This window comes from Phyllobates terribilis, unplaced genomic scaffold, assembly GCF_046119375.1.
Source record: "Phyllobates terribilis strain yellow unplaced genomic scaffold, ASM4611937v1 Scaffold_35__1_contigs__length_13245226, whole genome shotgun sequence".
Taxonomy (NCBI): domain Eukaryota; kingdom Metazoa; phylum Chordata; class Amphibia; order Anura; family Dendrobatidae; genus Phyllobates; species Phyllobates terribilis.
The window spans coordinates 12,319,599-12,335,844 of record NW_027362795.1 but is presented as its reverse complement, the minus strand read 5'-3'; the positions used below and the strand labels follow the sequence as shown (position 1 = coordinate 12,335,844).

General features: G+C 43.9%; 2 protein-coding genes, 1 non-coding gene and 1 pseudogene across 3 annotated transcripts in view; 3 read left to right on the top strand and 1 right to left on the bottom strand.

The window, feature by feature from the left end:
• Positions 1–16,246, bottom strand: part of LOC141182657 (uncharacterized) — a 1,085,038-nt pseudogene that overhangs the window by 160,053 nt on the left and 908,739 nt on the right.
• The window catches only part of LOC141182646 (uncharacterized), a 359,124-nt gene that overhangs the window by 24,661 nt on the left and 318,217 nt on the right, over positions 1–16,246 (top strand). The window lies entirely within an intron of this gene.
• On the top strand, positions 280–398 carry LOC141182754 (U5 spliceosomal RNA). The gene has a single exon (XR_012257963.1). It is a non-coding gene; the product is annotated as a U5 spliceosomal RNA (small nuclear RNA).
• Positions 1,430–4,063, top strand: LOC141182686 (uncharacterized). The gene is made up of 2 exons (XM_073660837.1): positions 1,430–1,438; positions 2,849–4,063. The coding sequence occupies exons 1-2, from the start codon at positions 1,430–1,432 to the stop codon at positions 3,962–3,964; spliced, it is 1,125 nt and encodes a 374-aa protein (XP_073516938.1). The 3' UTR covers positions 3,965–4,063.

Here is a 16,246-nt window from a genome sequence, read left to right as displayed (position 1 = left end):
TCTTGAAACTCCTCTGACAGAAAATATTGGCCCTTACGATAGTTTAGATTGCCAAGAGCCACCGAGCCCCATACTCTAATTACCCCAGAGAGGTTTCACCACTACTTACTCATTTTTCTCTGATGAAGACTGTTGAGTTTGATCATTTCAGTAGATGTGTTATTGTCTATACTCACAGTTTTTACTTTAGTAGTTAGTGCCCAAAATACTCTGATTTAACCCCTTCCTGCAGCCAATTTTGTGTTCCTATCTGGGCCCATTTTTCAAATCTATGGAAAAATACTCTGGCTTCTCTTCAGAATGTAAAAATCTTTCGCCTTTTGCTAAAGATTTCCATGGAGAGAAGCAAAACTGAGTTTTGTGAAGATATTTTTTCAATTTTTTTTTTTTTTAAACACAAATTGAAAGATTGCCGGGAATTTTACTTTGATTTTACACAATGTCTGCAAAACTGCTGAATGGTTTGTGGTATCGGGGTATTTATATTCTGAGCGTTGACTAAATGCTTTTGCTTTTTTTTTTACCCTTAACTGAAGGATGCTCCAAAAATGGAAAGAAAAAAACAACCACAAAGAGCTGAAAAATGGAGAGCTTCATCTGCTCCCCCAAACCCGCTATGTTATTAAACCACTAAACCCGTTAAAGAGGTTATGTACGGTTTGTCCTGAGGAAGGAGTCGGTGGTCTCTGAAACGCGTAGACAATTAACCTACATTTTTATCCATAATAATGCTTTGTCGTGACTCCAGAGAGCGCAGAAACAACTTCCTTTCCCAGCACCTATCTCTGACATTTTTCAAATCTGACGTGTGTAACTTTGGAATTCTTCACAAAGGATAATAGGAAACAAATTGACCTTACAAATAATATTCCAACTTCTCTTGAATCTGACAATACCTTGTATGCAATTGTACACTACTGTCTGGGCACATGGCAGGTTAAGAAGGGAAGGAGCGCCATTTAGCTATTTGAATGCAGATTTTGCTGGGATGGTGTGCAGACACAATGTATTGGGGACACTGTTCGTTGTCACCTGACAGCTCAAAAGATGGCTACCACAAACAGGCTTAGCGCTATCTACTCCATTTTCCAGATCCCAGGGTTTGCCTTGCTCATCATCCTTTTACCCCCTCTACATGGATTTGGACTTAGACAGAGACCCCCCTAAGCTTGGGCCACAGTGTTACCTAATGTTCTGTGGTGTGAGATGGCAAGAAGAATAGTCAGATAGCCGGGTCAGAACATGGAGGTCAGAGAAAATACAAAATCACACAAGAGTAGTCAGTAAACGGGCCGAGGTCACAACAGGAATCAAATACACAAGCCGGGAGCTGAGCACAGAGGACTGAACCCGAGGAGAACAAGGCTGTCTGTATCTGGCAGCTTCCAGCAATATGCTTCCAGCTTTAGTAGTGTGTAGTGCTTTCTAAATGGCTGAAGTAAGGAGCAGATTACTCCAGCTGGACAGCACACACACCCATACTGCCAGACTGGATGGTGCTACAGGTCCCAGGCACCCTAATCTTAGAGGCTGGACAGAGCCTGCGCCGACCAGAGCTTCTGGTTCTGATGTCTCCTCCATCACCAGCGCCACCTGCAGGATGAATAAGGCGGCTCCTGGTGACAGAAGCAGACGTCACAGGAGCAGATCCCAGAGGAGATGGGACACACCATTTGCAGAAGCCCTAATATGACAAAATGGCAGAAAACCAGAGCAGTAGAAATCCCCATAGTGACTCCATTTTGGAAATTATAACCCTCAGTGAATTAATCTATAGGAGTAGTGACTATTTTGACTCCACAGGCACTTTCCGGAAATTAGCACGCAGTGGATGTTGGAGAGTGAAAATTACAAATATATAATTTCATTACCCAACACATAGTGCCCATATTGTGCTAAAGGAGACACACAACATCAGTTAAGTGGGTTCTTCTCACTATAGTATTGCCAAATACATGGATGCTAAATGTGGTTTGGGCACACTGCAAGGCTCAGAAGTGAGGGGGAGATCTGACTTTGGGGGAGTGGATATTGCTGGATTGGTTTATGGAAGCCATGTTGCTTTTCAAAAGCCTTTGAGCCACTAATAATGTGGAAACCTCTGGTTTTCCATTGACAGGTGATGGACCTGAGTGGGGACTTGTTTTTTGTGAGATGAGTAGAAGTTTTTATTGATATTAGTTTTGCCTACATAACATTGTTTTGTGGCTTTTTATTCCATATTTGGGAGGCAGAATGAACACCATGCTCTACTGGTTCATGCGATGAGGTTTTCTATTAGACTGTGAACTGTTATTGTCTTGGTGAATAATGACGGCTAACATAGGGCAAAATTAAAAAAAATCACAGAAAAAGATACAGCCTTACTAACACCAATAATCGTACCAATTCATGGAGGGGGTGGTTGCCTAGTATTAAAGATGCACACAGATGAAGCTTGCATAGGACGCCAGTCACACAGGTAGGTTTGATGCACAGTGTCTGGCTTGAGATACTGATGATGTCCATACTGGGTAGGAAGGCTGCCCAGCACTATATAAGTGCACCCCACATGGACAGACACCCCAGTACACACAACCAACACTAAAATGCTAATGCATTTGTTATTTGATTTGGTGTTGGTAAGGCTGATTTTTCTGTGATATGTTTTCTTGGTAAATACTGATACTTTTACATAAAGTACATTTTTACGTAGAGTTTAAGTAGAAATATTCAACAATATAAATTTTAAGGATATGTTATTCATAAATAATAATTGGTTTTATTCTTGGCAGATGACTGTACCAGGAGATCAGAGGGACAGCTGACATCTTCAATTTTTAAATCAGACGATCTTGAGATCCCACAGGATACAACTAAAGTGAATACCATTACTCCAGATATACCATCATCCCTTCACAGCAAAGATCTGTCATCTGATCACTTGAAACAGATCCTGTCTTCTGATTCATTACCGAATACTAAGGAAAATCAAAGTCACAAAATAAGCAATAAAAAAGAAATTGATCCTAAAACAAAGAAGCCATTTTCATGTTCAGAAAGTGGAAAATGTTTTACAGAGAAATCAAGTTTAATCAGACATCAGAGAACTCACACAGCGGAGAAGCCTTTTTCCTGTTCAGAATGTGGAAAGTGTTTTAGCCGGAAATCGTGTTTGGTTAAGCACAAGAGAACTCACACAGGGGAGAAGCCTTTTTCCTGTTCAGAATGTGAGAAATGTTTTAACCAGAAATCAGATTTGGTTAATCACCAGAGAACTCACACAGGGGAGAAGCCTTTTTGCTGTTCAGAATGTGGGAAATGTTTTAAAGATAAATCAGATTTGTTTAAGCACCAGAGAACTCACACAGGGGAGAAACCTTTTTCCTGTTCAGAATGTGGAAAATGTTGTAGCTGGAAATCAGATTTGGTTAAGCACCAGAGAACTCACACAGGGGAGAAGCCTTTTTCCTGTTCAGAATGTGGAAAATGTTTTAGCCGGAAAACAGAATTGGTTGAGCACCAGAGAACTCACACAGGGGAGAAGCCTTTTTTCTGTTCAGAATGTGGAAAATATTTTAGCTGGAAATCAGGTTTTGTTACGCACAAAAGAATTCACACAGGGGAGAAGCCTTATTCCTGTTCAGAATGTGGAAAATGTTTTACCCGGAAAACGGAATTGGTTGAGCACCAGAGAACTCACACAGGGGAGAAGCCTTTTTCCTGTTCAGAATGTGGGAAATGTTTTAGCCGGAAATCAAGTTTGGTTAATCACCAGAGAAGTCACACAGGGGAGAAGCCTTTTTGCTGTTCAGAATGTAGGAAATGTTTTAGCCGGAAATCAGATTTGGTTAATCACCAGAGAAGTCACACAGGGGAGAAGCCTTTTTGCTGTTCAGAATGTGGGAAATGTTTTGTGAAGAAATCATCACTTCTTAGTCACCAGAGAACTCACACAGACGAGAAGCCATTTTCATGTTCTTAATATGGGAAAAGTTTTACACGGAAATCAACTCTTAACAAACTTCAGAGAAGTCATACAGGGGAGAAGCCTTTTTCATTTTTAACCGAATATTGTATCTTCATAAAGGGGTTGTCCGCTACTAGGACAACTCCTTCTTATTCCTCATGTTTGGCCTTGTTAAAATAAAAACACTCATACGCACTTCCTGTTCTGGCGCCGTTCCATTGGTGTCACAACTTGCGTTTCTGTAAGGCTGTTACATCACACAATCCTGCTGCCAATCAACGCCACCTTCAGACGTATTGTACATCAACAGGGAGGACATGGCCTGGACATATCACCAAGAGAATGCACACACTGAGAGTACTCTCTTCAGACCGTGTTCTTGGCGGAATTATAAGCAATTTACAGCCTCAAACATGACTTTCGATATGGGAAAGAAAGAAGAGATCAGAGGTTAATCTGAGGTCCTCCACCTCTGTCAGCATGTCTGGTATGCAGAGTTTCTTATGGAAGGTCTTATCTTCCTGCTCCGGAGCTATTACTGCCTCACCTCAGCATGGAAAAAGAAGCAGTCTTAACCCTCATGATGCCAGACAGCTCCAGCCTGTAAGTGACCAAATTAAGACAAGTCGTCATTACTTAAACAAACTAAAATATTTTGCGGAGGACCTTATCACTGGAGGTGACTTTAATTTTGTCTTGGATCCTTCTTTAGACACGTCCCTGAGCTGGAGTCACCAATCTAAAACACAAACAAAAGCTTTGCTAATTGTGCTTTGGTCTCAACCGGTCGATGTATGGAAGATACTACATCCAGACGTAAAGGATTATACCTATTATTCTCCTTTACATATTATGCATAGCCATATAGTCCTTTTCTTAATTAGCTGTCACTTGCCTACATGGCAACCTACATCTCAGGTAGGAACTGCTGTTTGGTCAGATCATGCTCCTGTATATTGTAACTAGCTATTGAACCCATTCTACGCCCGGGTGGCGAGCATTTTTATTGGTATATGGTCTCCCATGCTGGTATGTGCTGCCCCCCTCCTGGTATTTCTGCTGCCCCCATCCTGTCCCCACCATCCTATCCTGGTATGCATGGCACCCCTCATCCCCAATCCTGGTATGCATGGCACCCCTCATCCCCAATCCTGGTATGCATGGCACCCCTCATCCCCAATCCTGGTATGCATGGCACCCCTCATCCCCAATCCTGGTATGCATGGCACCCCTCATCCCCAATCCTGGTATGCATGGCACCCCTCATTCCAAATCTGGCATGTATGGCCTCCTCATCCCAGAAACCTGGTATGCATGGCACCCAATCCCTCATTCTGGTATGCAATGCACGCCTCATCCCCAATCCTGGTATATATGGCTCCCTCATCCCTATCCTGGTATGCATGGCACCCCATCCCCTATCCTGGTACGTATGGCACCACTCATCCCTATTCTGGTATGCATGGTACCCCTCATTCCTATTCTGCTATGCATGGTACCCCTCATCCTGGTATGAATGGTACCCCGCATTCCTATCCTCGTATGTATGGTACCCCTCATCCCTATCCTGGTATGCATGGTACCCCTCATCCCTATCCTGGTATGCATGACACCTCATCCCTCATCCTGGTATACATGGCACCTCTCATCCCAATTCTGGTATGTATGGCCTCCTCATCCCAGAAACTTGGTATGCATGGCACCCAATCCCTCATCCTGATATGCATGGCACGCCTCATCCCCAATCATGGTATATATGGCGCCCTCATCCCTATCCTGGTATGCATGGCACCCCATCCCCTATCCTGGTATGCATGGCACCCCTCATCCCTATACTGGTATGCATGGCACCCCTCATCCCTATACTGGTATGCATGGTACCCCTCATCCTTATTCTAGTATGCATGGTACCCTTCATCCTGGTATGCATGGTACCCCGCATTCCTATCCTGGTATGTATGGTACCCCTCATCCCTATCCTGGTATTCATGGTACCCCGCATTCCTATCCTGGTCTACATGGTACCCCGCATTCCTATCCTGGTATGTAGGGTACCCTTGGTCCCTATCCGGTATGTATGGTACCCCTCATCCCTATTCTGATATGCATGGCACCCCACACCCCCCAATACTGGTATGCATGGTCCCCTCACCCACTAATCCTTGTATGCATGGCACTCCTCATCCCTATACTGGTATGTATGGCACCCCTCACCCCCCCAATCCTGGTATGTGTGGTACCCCTCATCCTGGTATGCATGGCACCCCATTCCTCATCCTGGTATTCATGGTACCCCTCATCCCCCAATCCTGGTATGCATGGTACCCCTCATCCCCCAATCCTGGTATGCTTGGTTCCCCTCATCCCCCAATCCTGATATGTGTGGCCACCTCACCCCCCTGGAAGGGGGTGATCGCTCTTGTACTATCTGTATTTGGGATACAACTTCAGTTGAAACCTAAAATCTGTATCCTAGGACTCCTGGGAGAGGACGTAGATCCAGACTCCCATATGGCAATAGCTAGCTCAGGAATATTATTCCAAGCCAGAAAGTTGTTGGCACTACATTGGATAGACAATTCTCCCCAAACGATAACAGAACTAAAATCCAGGAAAAATAACACTCTATGCTTGGAAAGTGGAGCTTATACTAAAGGAACGCTCTCAAGAAATCCATACAAATATGGGAACAATGGTTAAATACACCAGGTATTGCTTCAAAGAACCTTCACAGAAATACTATACTGGATCGTTTGTCCATTTCCTTATAGTAAACCAGGAATTTATATCCTTATACCCAAGGTGTCAGCAAATAATAATTGTCTCAGTCCACACAATTGTCCCTTCTTAGATATATTCTTTTTCTTTTGCTGTCTCAATAGGGAAAAAAATAAGCAGTCATGAAGTATTCAGATATTTATGTGCAAATTACTGTTCCAAACCATTGTACTATAGAGCGATATTGGGATTTATATCATTGTAAACCGGTTGTCGTATTGTTTACTGGTTTTTCTCTTTATTTTTTTTTGTCACAAAGTTTATTTAAAAAAAACAAATGTTGGTAATTCTTTGTTTTGTTAAATAAAAATGATCTGATTGAAAAAAAAGAAAGGAGCGAAGGTCTTTACTAGATCAAACGTATACAAAATGCCAAGATCACATGTGAAGATACTCGTACGAATTCACAAATAAATGTGGTCGCTCATTGGCAAGGAGGTTACATCCACACGTGTAAAGGACATACGTATCCAAAATAAAAGGGGCCCCCGGACAACAAATTCATAACCCCACTGACCTAGCTAAAGCATTTAGTTGCTTTTATAGTTCGCTATATAATATTCATGGACAATACCACGACATACCACCTAATATTCTTGAAACTAAAAATGACAAATATATTATGGACACTGCCGTTCCTTCCTTACAGACCCCTGAGGAGGAGATACTAGACCAAGCTTTCACTGAACAAGAGATAGGAGAAGCCATTAAATCATTCCCTATCGGGAAGAGCCCTGGGCCAGATGGATTCAATAATAGATTTTATAAGATGTTTGCACCTCTGTTATTACCATTTTTAGCCAAAGTGTTCGATAATATCTCAGAAGACTCCCCCTTTTGCCCCCCAATCACTTAAGGCTCAAATAATGGTTTTATCAAAGCCTGGAAAAGGACCAAATACCTGCCCTAATATTCATCCAATATCATTAAATAATGTAGACGTCAAAATATTCTCTAAAGTAATTACAACACGGCTCTCCCACAATCTACCCTCAATTGTCAGCAACGATCAGGTTGGCTTCATTAAGGACAGAGAAGCTCGTGATAATAAAAATAAAACATTAATTTCACATGCAAAAAAACAGGGGATCCCAATGTGCCTTGTTTCTGCCTACGCTAAAAAAGCGTTTGACACAGTGAATTGGACTTTCTTGAAGAGCACCCTACCACAAATTAGGTTGGACTCTTTCTTGTTATCTAAAATTCTATCCTTCTACACTGATCCTAAAGCGATAGGGTAAACGGCCTTCTATATGACACATTTTCTATTAAAAAGGGGACGAGACAAGGGTGTCCCTTATCACCTCTCCTATACACATTGGTGATGGAACATTTAGTGGTAGCATTACACACAAATCCAGATATTAGTGGAGTTACTATAGACTCACATCACTATAAACTAGCTCTACATGCAGACGACCTGTTGCTCTATGTTTCAAACCCAATGATCTCATTTCCCTCTATAATAAAGGAATTTGAATAACTCGGCCATGTAAGGAATTTTAAAGTCAACTACTCTAAAACAGAAGCCATGAACATAACTTTTAACGCTGAACTGACACAATAACTCATTTCTAACTTTCCCTTTAAGTGGCAAAAAGACACAATTAAGTACCTGGGTATACAAATTCTGGGGAACTTGGATGATCTGTATTGTTTAAATTATATCCCCCGTCCTTGAACAAATGGTTAAAAATTTTATGAATTATAACTTGAAACCCTTGTCCTGGTTTGGTTGTATTAGTGTGATCAAAATGGACATTTTACCAGATCTTCTTTATATATTTCAGACCGTTCCGGTTTGCGTTCCTCAGATTTCTCCCGTCTCAACAATTCTAAGAGCAAGTTTGTATGGGGAACATCGAGGCCTAGGATACGTGTTAAAATATTGTAAAGAAACAGGAGGGAGGGTTAGGGAGCTGCAACGCTGAATCCAAACAGGGTGAAGATAGTCCACTGAAGGGTGCCGGTCCGGCTGGTGAGCACAGCCATATGAAGAAAACGAAAAGGAGAAAATCGGCACTCCAACAGGTAAAATATGAGAAAAATATATTGGATCATTTAAAAAAAAAAAAAAATTTAAAATTCTTACACGTTTCTGGCGCTAGGGTTGCGCCCTTAGTCATAGCAGATGAGAAAAGGACAATGAAGTCATATATATATACAAGCACAATGGAGTCACATAATACAAAATGAGAAATCAATTAGACTTGCAAAAGGTGTGAAGAAAATCCAGCCACAGTTCACATTGAAGGCAACGAGATCAAATACAGACAAGGTGATTATTACAAGCGTCACACAACAAGCCAGAAATGCCAAACACCATGATGGTGAAAAATAAGATAGAATTAGACCTCATCCTCTTATTCATGCATATCCGTATCCCCCTCTGTATATAAACTGTTTATTGCAGGACATTTGTGTGAAGACCTCCGGTGTTAGCTGCCAGGGATTATCCCATATAGGAACACAACACCGGGATTAAGTGTACAGGTGTGAGATCACCGGGTCAGAACATCTCAAATGCCATCAACTATAGCAACGGAAGGTGGGAGGATATACTGATTATAGAGGGACAGGAACATGTATACATGAGATGGATGATAGATTCAGTATAGAGCATCGCAATAACAATGTCCAATAAACAGAGAAAAAGCATATCAATGTCTAAATTGTGAATAGAAATATTGTTCTTATCGATCTGACACACGTAAAAATATAATATAAAATAATATGCACAATAACCAATATGGAGAAACTATAAACCTATAACAATGAACATATAGAGGGGAAAAAATTATGCAAATCAAAATTGATTACATAGTAGAAGATTTACAAGGAAATCCACCCACATCTGATCTGGTGCAAAGTATAATATCCTGGCAAAGGATCATAGAGCCGCAGATATACCGAGCATTATCTGTCATATCAACGGGAGGCAAATAGATGCATCATTGTAAAACAGACGAGAACAAGTACAGAACACTGGTGAGATTACTGTGGAGCATTGTAATGGCGAATCAGATTACTGTGGAGCATTGTAATGGCGAATCAGAATACTGTGGAGCATTGTAATGGCGAATTAGATTACTGTGGAGCATTGTAATGGCGAATCAGATTACTGTGGAGCATTGTAATGGCGAATCAGATTAGATGGAGCGTACAAATCCATGATATCCAAGAGCTGAATGTATAACAGATCAATGGCAATGGGAGACGTCTGCATAGAGTCTGATGGAAAACCTGATCATGAGGCTATAGATGGAGGAAGCATTTCTATCTGTATCAACGAAAAACAGGTAATTACATTATAATAAAACTGACAAAAACAAATATCTGATGCAGAACTGAATCGTGAAGCTGTGGATGTAGCGGGAATTTCTATCTGTATCAACGAAAAACAAATAATTGAATTATATTGCGAGAAAACTGACAAAAATAAATATATGAGAAATGGAAAATAAATAAGCTGCAGAACATTGCAATGGAAATACTCCGTCATTGCTGAAAAATCTTTAAGATATTTGCATCATTTATGTGCGTTCTGCGAAGATGAATCAGCGATGATAGCGCAATATACAGAAAGGCAAATAAGTACACCGGCAAATAATAACCGGAAAAACACAAAATAAATTCAGAAAACCTGGAATGTCACCATATAGATGTCTGCTGGGAATAAACCAGTATGAATTTCATCAATAGATGTAAAACAGGTCATTGCGGAAATTCATTACCCGAAGGGTATTTAGTATGTACACATCAAATCCAGAAGGCTTCACGCATATTAAGGTTTTTCTGTCTGTTTCCACCCATCACCGGATAATTAACTTTTTCAAGACCAAAGAAAGAAAAATGTGTGAGATCATTATTATGTATGGACACGACATGTTCTGATGCCCCAGAGTATGTGCTATTAGAACTGTTGATATATGAAATCTGCTCTGGTGGTCTCTATGAATCCTACCAATTTGTATAAAACAATGTTGTCCAGTATTCTGGAGGAAGGCATTTATTTGTCGGTGTTTAATAACAAAATTCAGCGCTGGCTGTTACCTGATTATCCCATTTTACCCAATTTTCATGGGCTCCCCAAAACACACAAGGGTATCTCTCCCCCCCCCCCTTCGCCCTATTATCTTGGGTATGGGTTCATTGAATGAGAATTTAAGCCAATGGCTGGTGAACATTTGTATCCTCTGGTTATTCAAACACCAGGCTATGTGAAAGATACTACGTCTGTCGTGAGGGTTTTTGACAGGTTCGTGTGGCAGGAAGAATATAGGTTTGTCACCAGCAATGTTGTCAACCTGTATTCCTCCATCCCTCACGCATTGGCCATCATTGCTGTTCAACACCATTTAAATAAATATAGTAACATCTCATAAAGTGGACACCACACTCTATAGAAAACCTTTCTCAGGTAACACATTACAGTTGTCTTCCAATTCTCAACTTACTCTATACAGTTCGCAGGGGCGACTCCGTATAGTTGGAGGTAAGCACTCCGATGCTGTTCAGCGAATGTGACCCGTGCTACACAAAATATGTAACTTCCAACATAAGTGCTGATCCATCCTCCGTGGATTCTTTTATGCCTAAGGGGAGACCTGCCCACATACCCCCTGTGATGACATCACGGGGGCTGGTCTCCAGCCTTCATATTTTTATTAGATATCTGTTTTTTGCGATAACTTATCATGGGTTGATCATAGAGGCCCGAAAGTGATACCATATTTTCCGTTATGATTTTACCTTTCTCCAGAGACCACAGACGGTATACCTGCCGTCTGCTATTTTGTTGCTTTTGCGCCACAGAGGGGCTTACAGAGACGGGAAAATATCCATATTGTTCCTTAGCTGACCCTGCCACCCAAAATATAGGCCCCATTATTATCGGACATATGGAACTTTAGTTATTCCATATCGGCTTTGGGCGCTTTGCAGGCCTTTGTTACATTCCCTTTGAAGCACTGAGAATACAACCTTCTCAGTTAGCTGTAAATCTATCACAAGGCTGTGTCAATTGGGTTTGGTAGCACCTTTTGGGCCAGCATTTGCTTACAAGGCCCTTCTCATGTGTGTGTTGATTTGCATAGAGGCAACTGGCCAAAGTGTCAGCTCTTCTCCCGTGGACAATTACTATAGGGGATGAGGGAAGAGGAGTTTTGTACATCGAGAGGCTGAAATTCTTGCCCATTCTTCCTTGCAAATCAGCTCGAGCTCATTGCGGTTGGATGGAGGGCGTTTATGAACAGCAGTTTTCAGCTCTTTCCACAGATTCTCGATTGGATTCAGGTCTGGACTTTGACTTGGCCATTCTAACACCTAGATACGTTTATTTTTGAACCATTCCATTGTAGATTTTCCTTTATGTTTGGGATCATTGTATTGTTGGAAGATAAATCTCCCTCCCAGTCTCAGGTCTTTTGCAGACTCCAACAGGTTTTCTTCCAGAATGGTCCTGTATTTGGCTCCGTCCATCTTCCCATCAATTTTAACCATCTTCCCTATCCCTGCTGAAGAAAAGCAGGCCCAAACTATGATCCTGCCACCACCATGTTTGACAGTGAGGATGGTGTTTTGAAGGTGATGAGCTGTGTTGCTTTTACGCCAAACATATCGTTTTGCATTGTGGCCAAAAAGTTTGATTTTGGTTTCATCTGACCAGAGCACCTTATTCCACATGTTTGGTGTGTCTCCCAGGTGGCTTGTGGCAAACTTCAAACAAGACTTTTATGGATATCTTTGAGAAATGGCTTTCTTCTTGCCACTCTTCCATAAAGGCCAGATTTGTGCAGTGTACGACTAATTGTTGTCCTATGGACAGACTCTCCCACCTCAGCTGTAGATCTCTGCATTTCATCCAGAGTAATCATGGGCCTTTTGGCTGCATCTCTGATCAGTCTTCTCCTTGTTCGAGATGAAAGTTTAGAGGGAAGGCCGGGTCTTGGTAGATTTGCAGTGGTCTGGTACTCTTTCCATTTCAATATGATCGCTTGCACAGTGCTCCTTGAGATGTTTAAAACTTGGGAAATCTTTCTGTATCCAAATCCGGCTTTAAACTTCGCCACAACAGTATCTCGGACCTGCCTGGTGTGTTCCTTGGTCTTCATGATGCTCTCTGCACTTGAAACAGTACCCTGAGACTATCACAGAGCAGGTGCATTTATACGGAGACTTGATTACACAAGGTGGATTCTATTTATCATTACCAGTCATTTAGGACAACATTGGATCATTCAGAGATACTCACTGAACTTCTGGAGTGAGTTTGCTGCACTGAAAGTATAGGGGCCGAATAACATTACACGCCCCACTTTTTAAATTTTTTTAAAAAGTTTAAAATATCCAATAAATTTCGTCCCATTTGATGTTGATTGTTCCGAAAAAAATTTGAATTTTATATCTTTATGTTTGAAGCCAGAAATGTGGCAAAAGGTAGAAAAGTTCAAGGGGGCCAAATACTTTCATAAGGTACTGTATGTGATCTGGTGTTCTATGGGAACTGTTAGGGTATGTGCACATGGTCAGGAGCTGTTGTGGGTTTGACACTGCAGCTTATGCAGCAACAAACCTGCAGCGGCCAGGTGTTACAGCATAGTGTATAGGATTTCTAGAAATCCCATGTCCACTATGCGACTCTGTGCACCAATGGATCACCCACGAAAACTGGCATGCGTCGCGTCTTTCAGACCCGCATCATGTCAATTTCTCTTGCGGGTCCACATGTGGACTTTCTCCACAGTCTAACTTCTATGAGGAAACTCCACATGTCCCAAAAAAAAATTGCACCACTCAATTGCATAAAATGAGGGCAGAAGCCGCACGGCTATCCCGCAGCTTCGGGGCCGCAGACGCCTCCTGAGCGTTGGCACATACCCGTAATGTGTGATTGATAAGGATGTGGTGTAGAAGTGGAGTTTTTCCAAGAGTGGGCGGTGTGACTGTGGAAGGATCGATGAGTGGAGGTGGAGCTGGGGCGGAGTCTCCAGGGTGCCTAAAAAGTTTTTGCCAGTATGGGGCCTGAAATTCCTGGTGGCAGCCCTGCACACATATACATACACTCATATACTAATCTTTTATGATATTGGGGTCTTCTGGAGAGGGCTGCAGAACGCACTGTGGAGGAGGGAACACAGCAGACAGGACTGATTTCAGCTTCCTGCCCCTACGTGCTGTCCGATGCTGTGGACTCTCCTCGCCCAACCCCCTACTCTTAGAGGAAATTCTACTGGGAAAGGAACAGCAGGAGACAGAAGACCCACTGTAAGTCCACGCAGGAGGACAGACACAGCAGCCAATGAGCGCTCTTATCAGTCTGATGGGGAAGCGTTCATTGGCCACCAGCCTCTCTCCTGCATGACATGCCCCATTTTTCAATGGCCGCACTTTGCCCAGGGTGTCAAAAATCATTACGGGTGGGAGTGGACAGGGTTAAGCAGCATCAGCCCTCAGTCAAGGGGCTCCATAGCAGCTGCGTGGTCTACTGCCTGAGCAGTACGCCCCTTCCTGCATGGGCCCCCCTCCACCTCTGGGCCCGGGTGCGGCTGCATCGGCGGTATGTCCGCCCCTCGCTGCGGCTCTGAGCAAATGTAATATTATTTACACCCAACCGAGTGGTAAAGAAATCAGTGAGAAACTTGTGGGATAAGAAAGTAAGAACGCCCATTACACCCTCAGATGACTTCCCTCGTGGTCACAGTGTCCGAAATGGGGTTATTTTAGGGGGTCGTATGTTCATCACACCTCGAGGGCTTTGCTATAGGCTGCTCCGTACACCTCGTACACACATGGCTCCGCTCCGTATACACAGCTCCGATCTGTACACCTCGTACACACGCGGCTCCGCTCCGTACACCTCGTACACACATGGCTCCGCTCCGTACACACAGCTCCGATCCGTACACCTCGTACACGCGCGGCTCCGCTCCGTACGCCTCGTACACGCGCGGCTCCGCTCCGTACGCCTCGTACACGCGCGGCTCCGCTCCGTACGCCTCGTACACGCGCGGCTCCGCTCCGTACGCCTCGTACACGCGCGGCTCCGCTCCGTACACCCTCGTACACGCGCGGCTCCGCTCCGTACACCTCGTACACGCGCGGCTCCGCTCCGTACACCTCGTACACGCGCGGCTCCGCTCCGTACACCTCGTACACGCGCGGCTCCGCTCCGTACACCTCGTACACGCGCGGCTCCGCTCCGTACACCTCGTACACGCGCGGCTCCGCTCCGTACACCTCGTACACGCACGGCTCTGCTACATCCACACTGTAAACCCCTCCTGACCCCACACATAAACTTCAGCTCATCCAGCACCATGACAACCAGCACAGCAGAGCCCTGCATCCACTGAGGCCCCTGATCATGTGACCCCTGACTCCTCCCCTCCTGTGACCTCATCACAGGTCCTGTGCGCACAGAGCAGCCATATATGTGGTGGCGGCTCTGCAGGTGGAGGTATGTGGAGACCCCATTACTGGGCGCAGGGGGCATTAACCCCTTCAGCACGGAGACTCTTTTGGGGTCTTGTGTTGCCCCTTTATAAGAATCATAAGGTTTTTGTTCTGTTTCCTGTATTAGATACATACGACCCAACTATGGAGACAGGAAGGGAGGAAACGTATTGTTCTCATAGTACAGGACCCCTTTACTGCCCCACAGTGTAATGCCCCCATTATGCCCCTTATGCAGTATGTATGATGCCCCCACACAGTGTAATGCCCCCATTATGCCCCTTATGCAGGATGCATGATGCCCCCCACAGTGTAATGCCCCCATTATGCCCCTTATGCAGTATGTATGATGCCCCCATTATGCCCCTTATGCAGTATGTATGATGCCCCCACACAGTGTAATGCCCCCATTATGCCCCTTATGCAGGATGCATGATGCCCCCACAGTGTAATGCCCCCATTATGCCCCTTATGCAGTATGTATGATGCCCCCACACAGTGTAATGCCCCCCATTATGCCCCTTATGCAGTATGTATGATGCCCCCACACAGTGTAATGCCCCCATTATGCCCCTTATGCAGGATGCATGATGCCCCCCACAGTGTAATGCCCTCCATTATGCCCCTTATGCAGTATGTATGATGCCCCCACACAGTGTAATGCCCCCATTATGCCCCTTATGCAGTATGTATGATGCCCCCACACAGTGTAATGCCCCCATTATGCCCCTTATGCAGGATGTATGATACCCCCACACAGTGTAATGCCCCCATTATGCTCTTTATGCAGGGTGTATGATGCCCCCACACAGTGTAATGCCCCTTATGCAGGATGTATGATGCCCCCACACAGTGTAATGCCCCCATTATGCTCCTTATGCAGGGTGTATGATGCCCCCACACAGTGTAATGCCCCCATTATGCCCCTTATGCAGGATGTATGATGCTCCCACACAGTGTAATGCCCCCATTATGCCCCTTATGCAGTGTGTATGATGCCCCCAAACAGTGTAATGCCCCCATTATGCCCCTTATGCTGGATGTATGATGCCCCCACACAGTGTA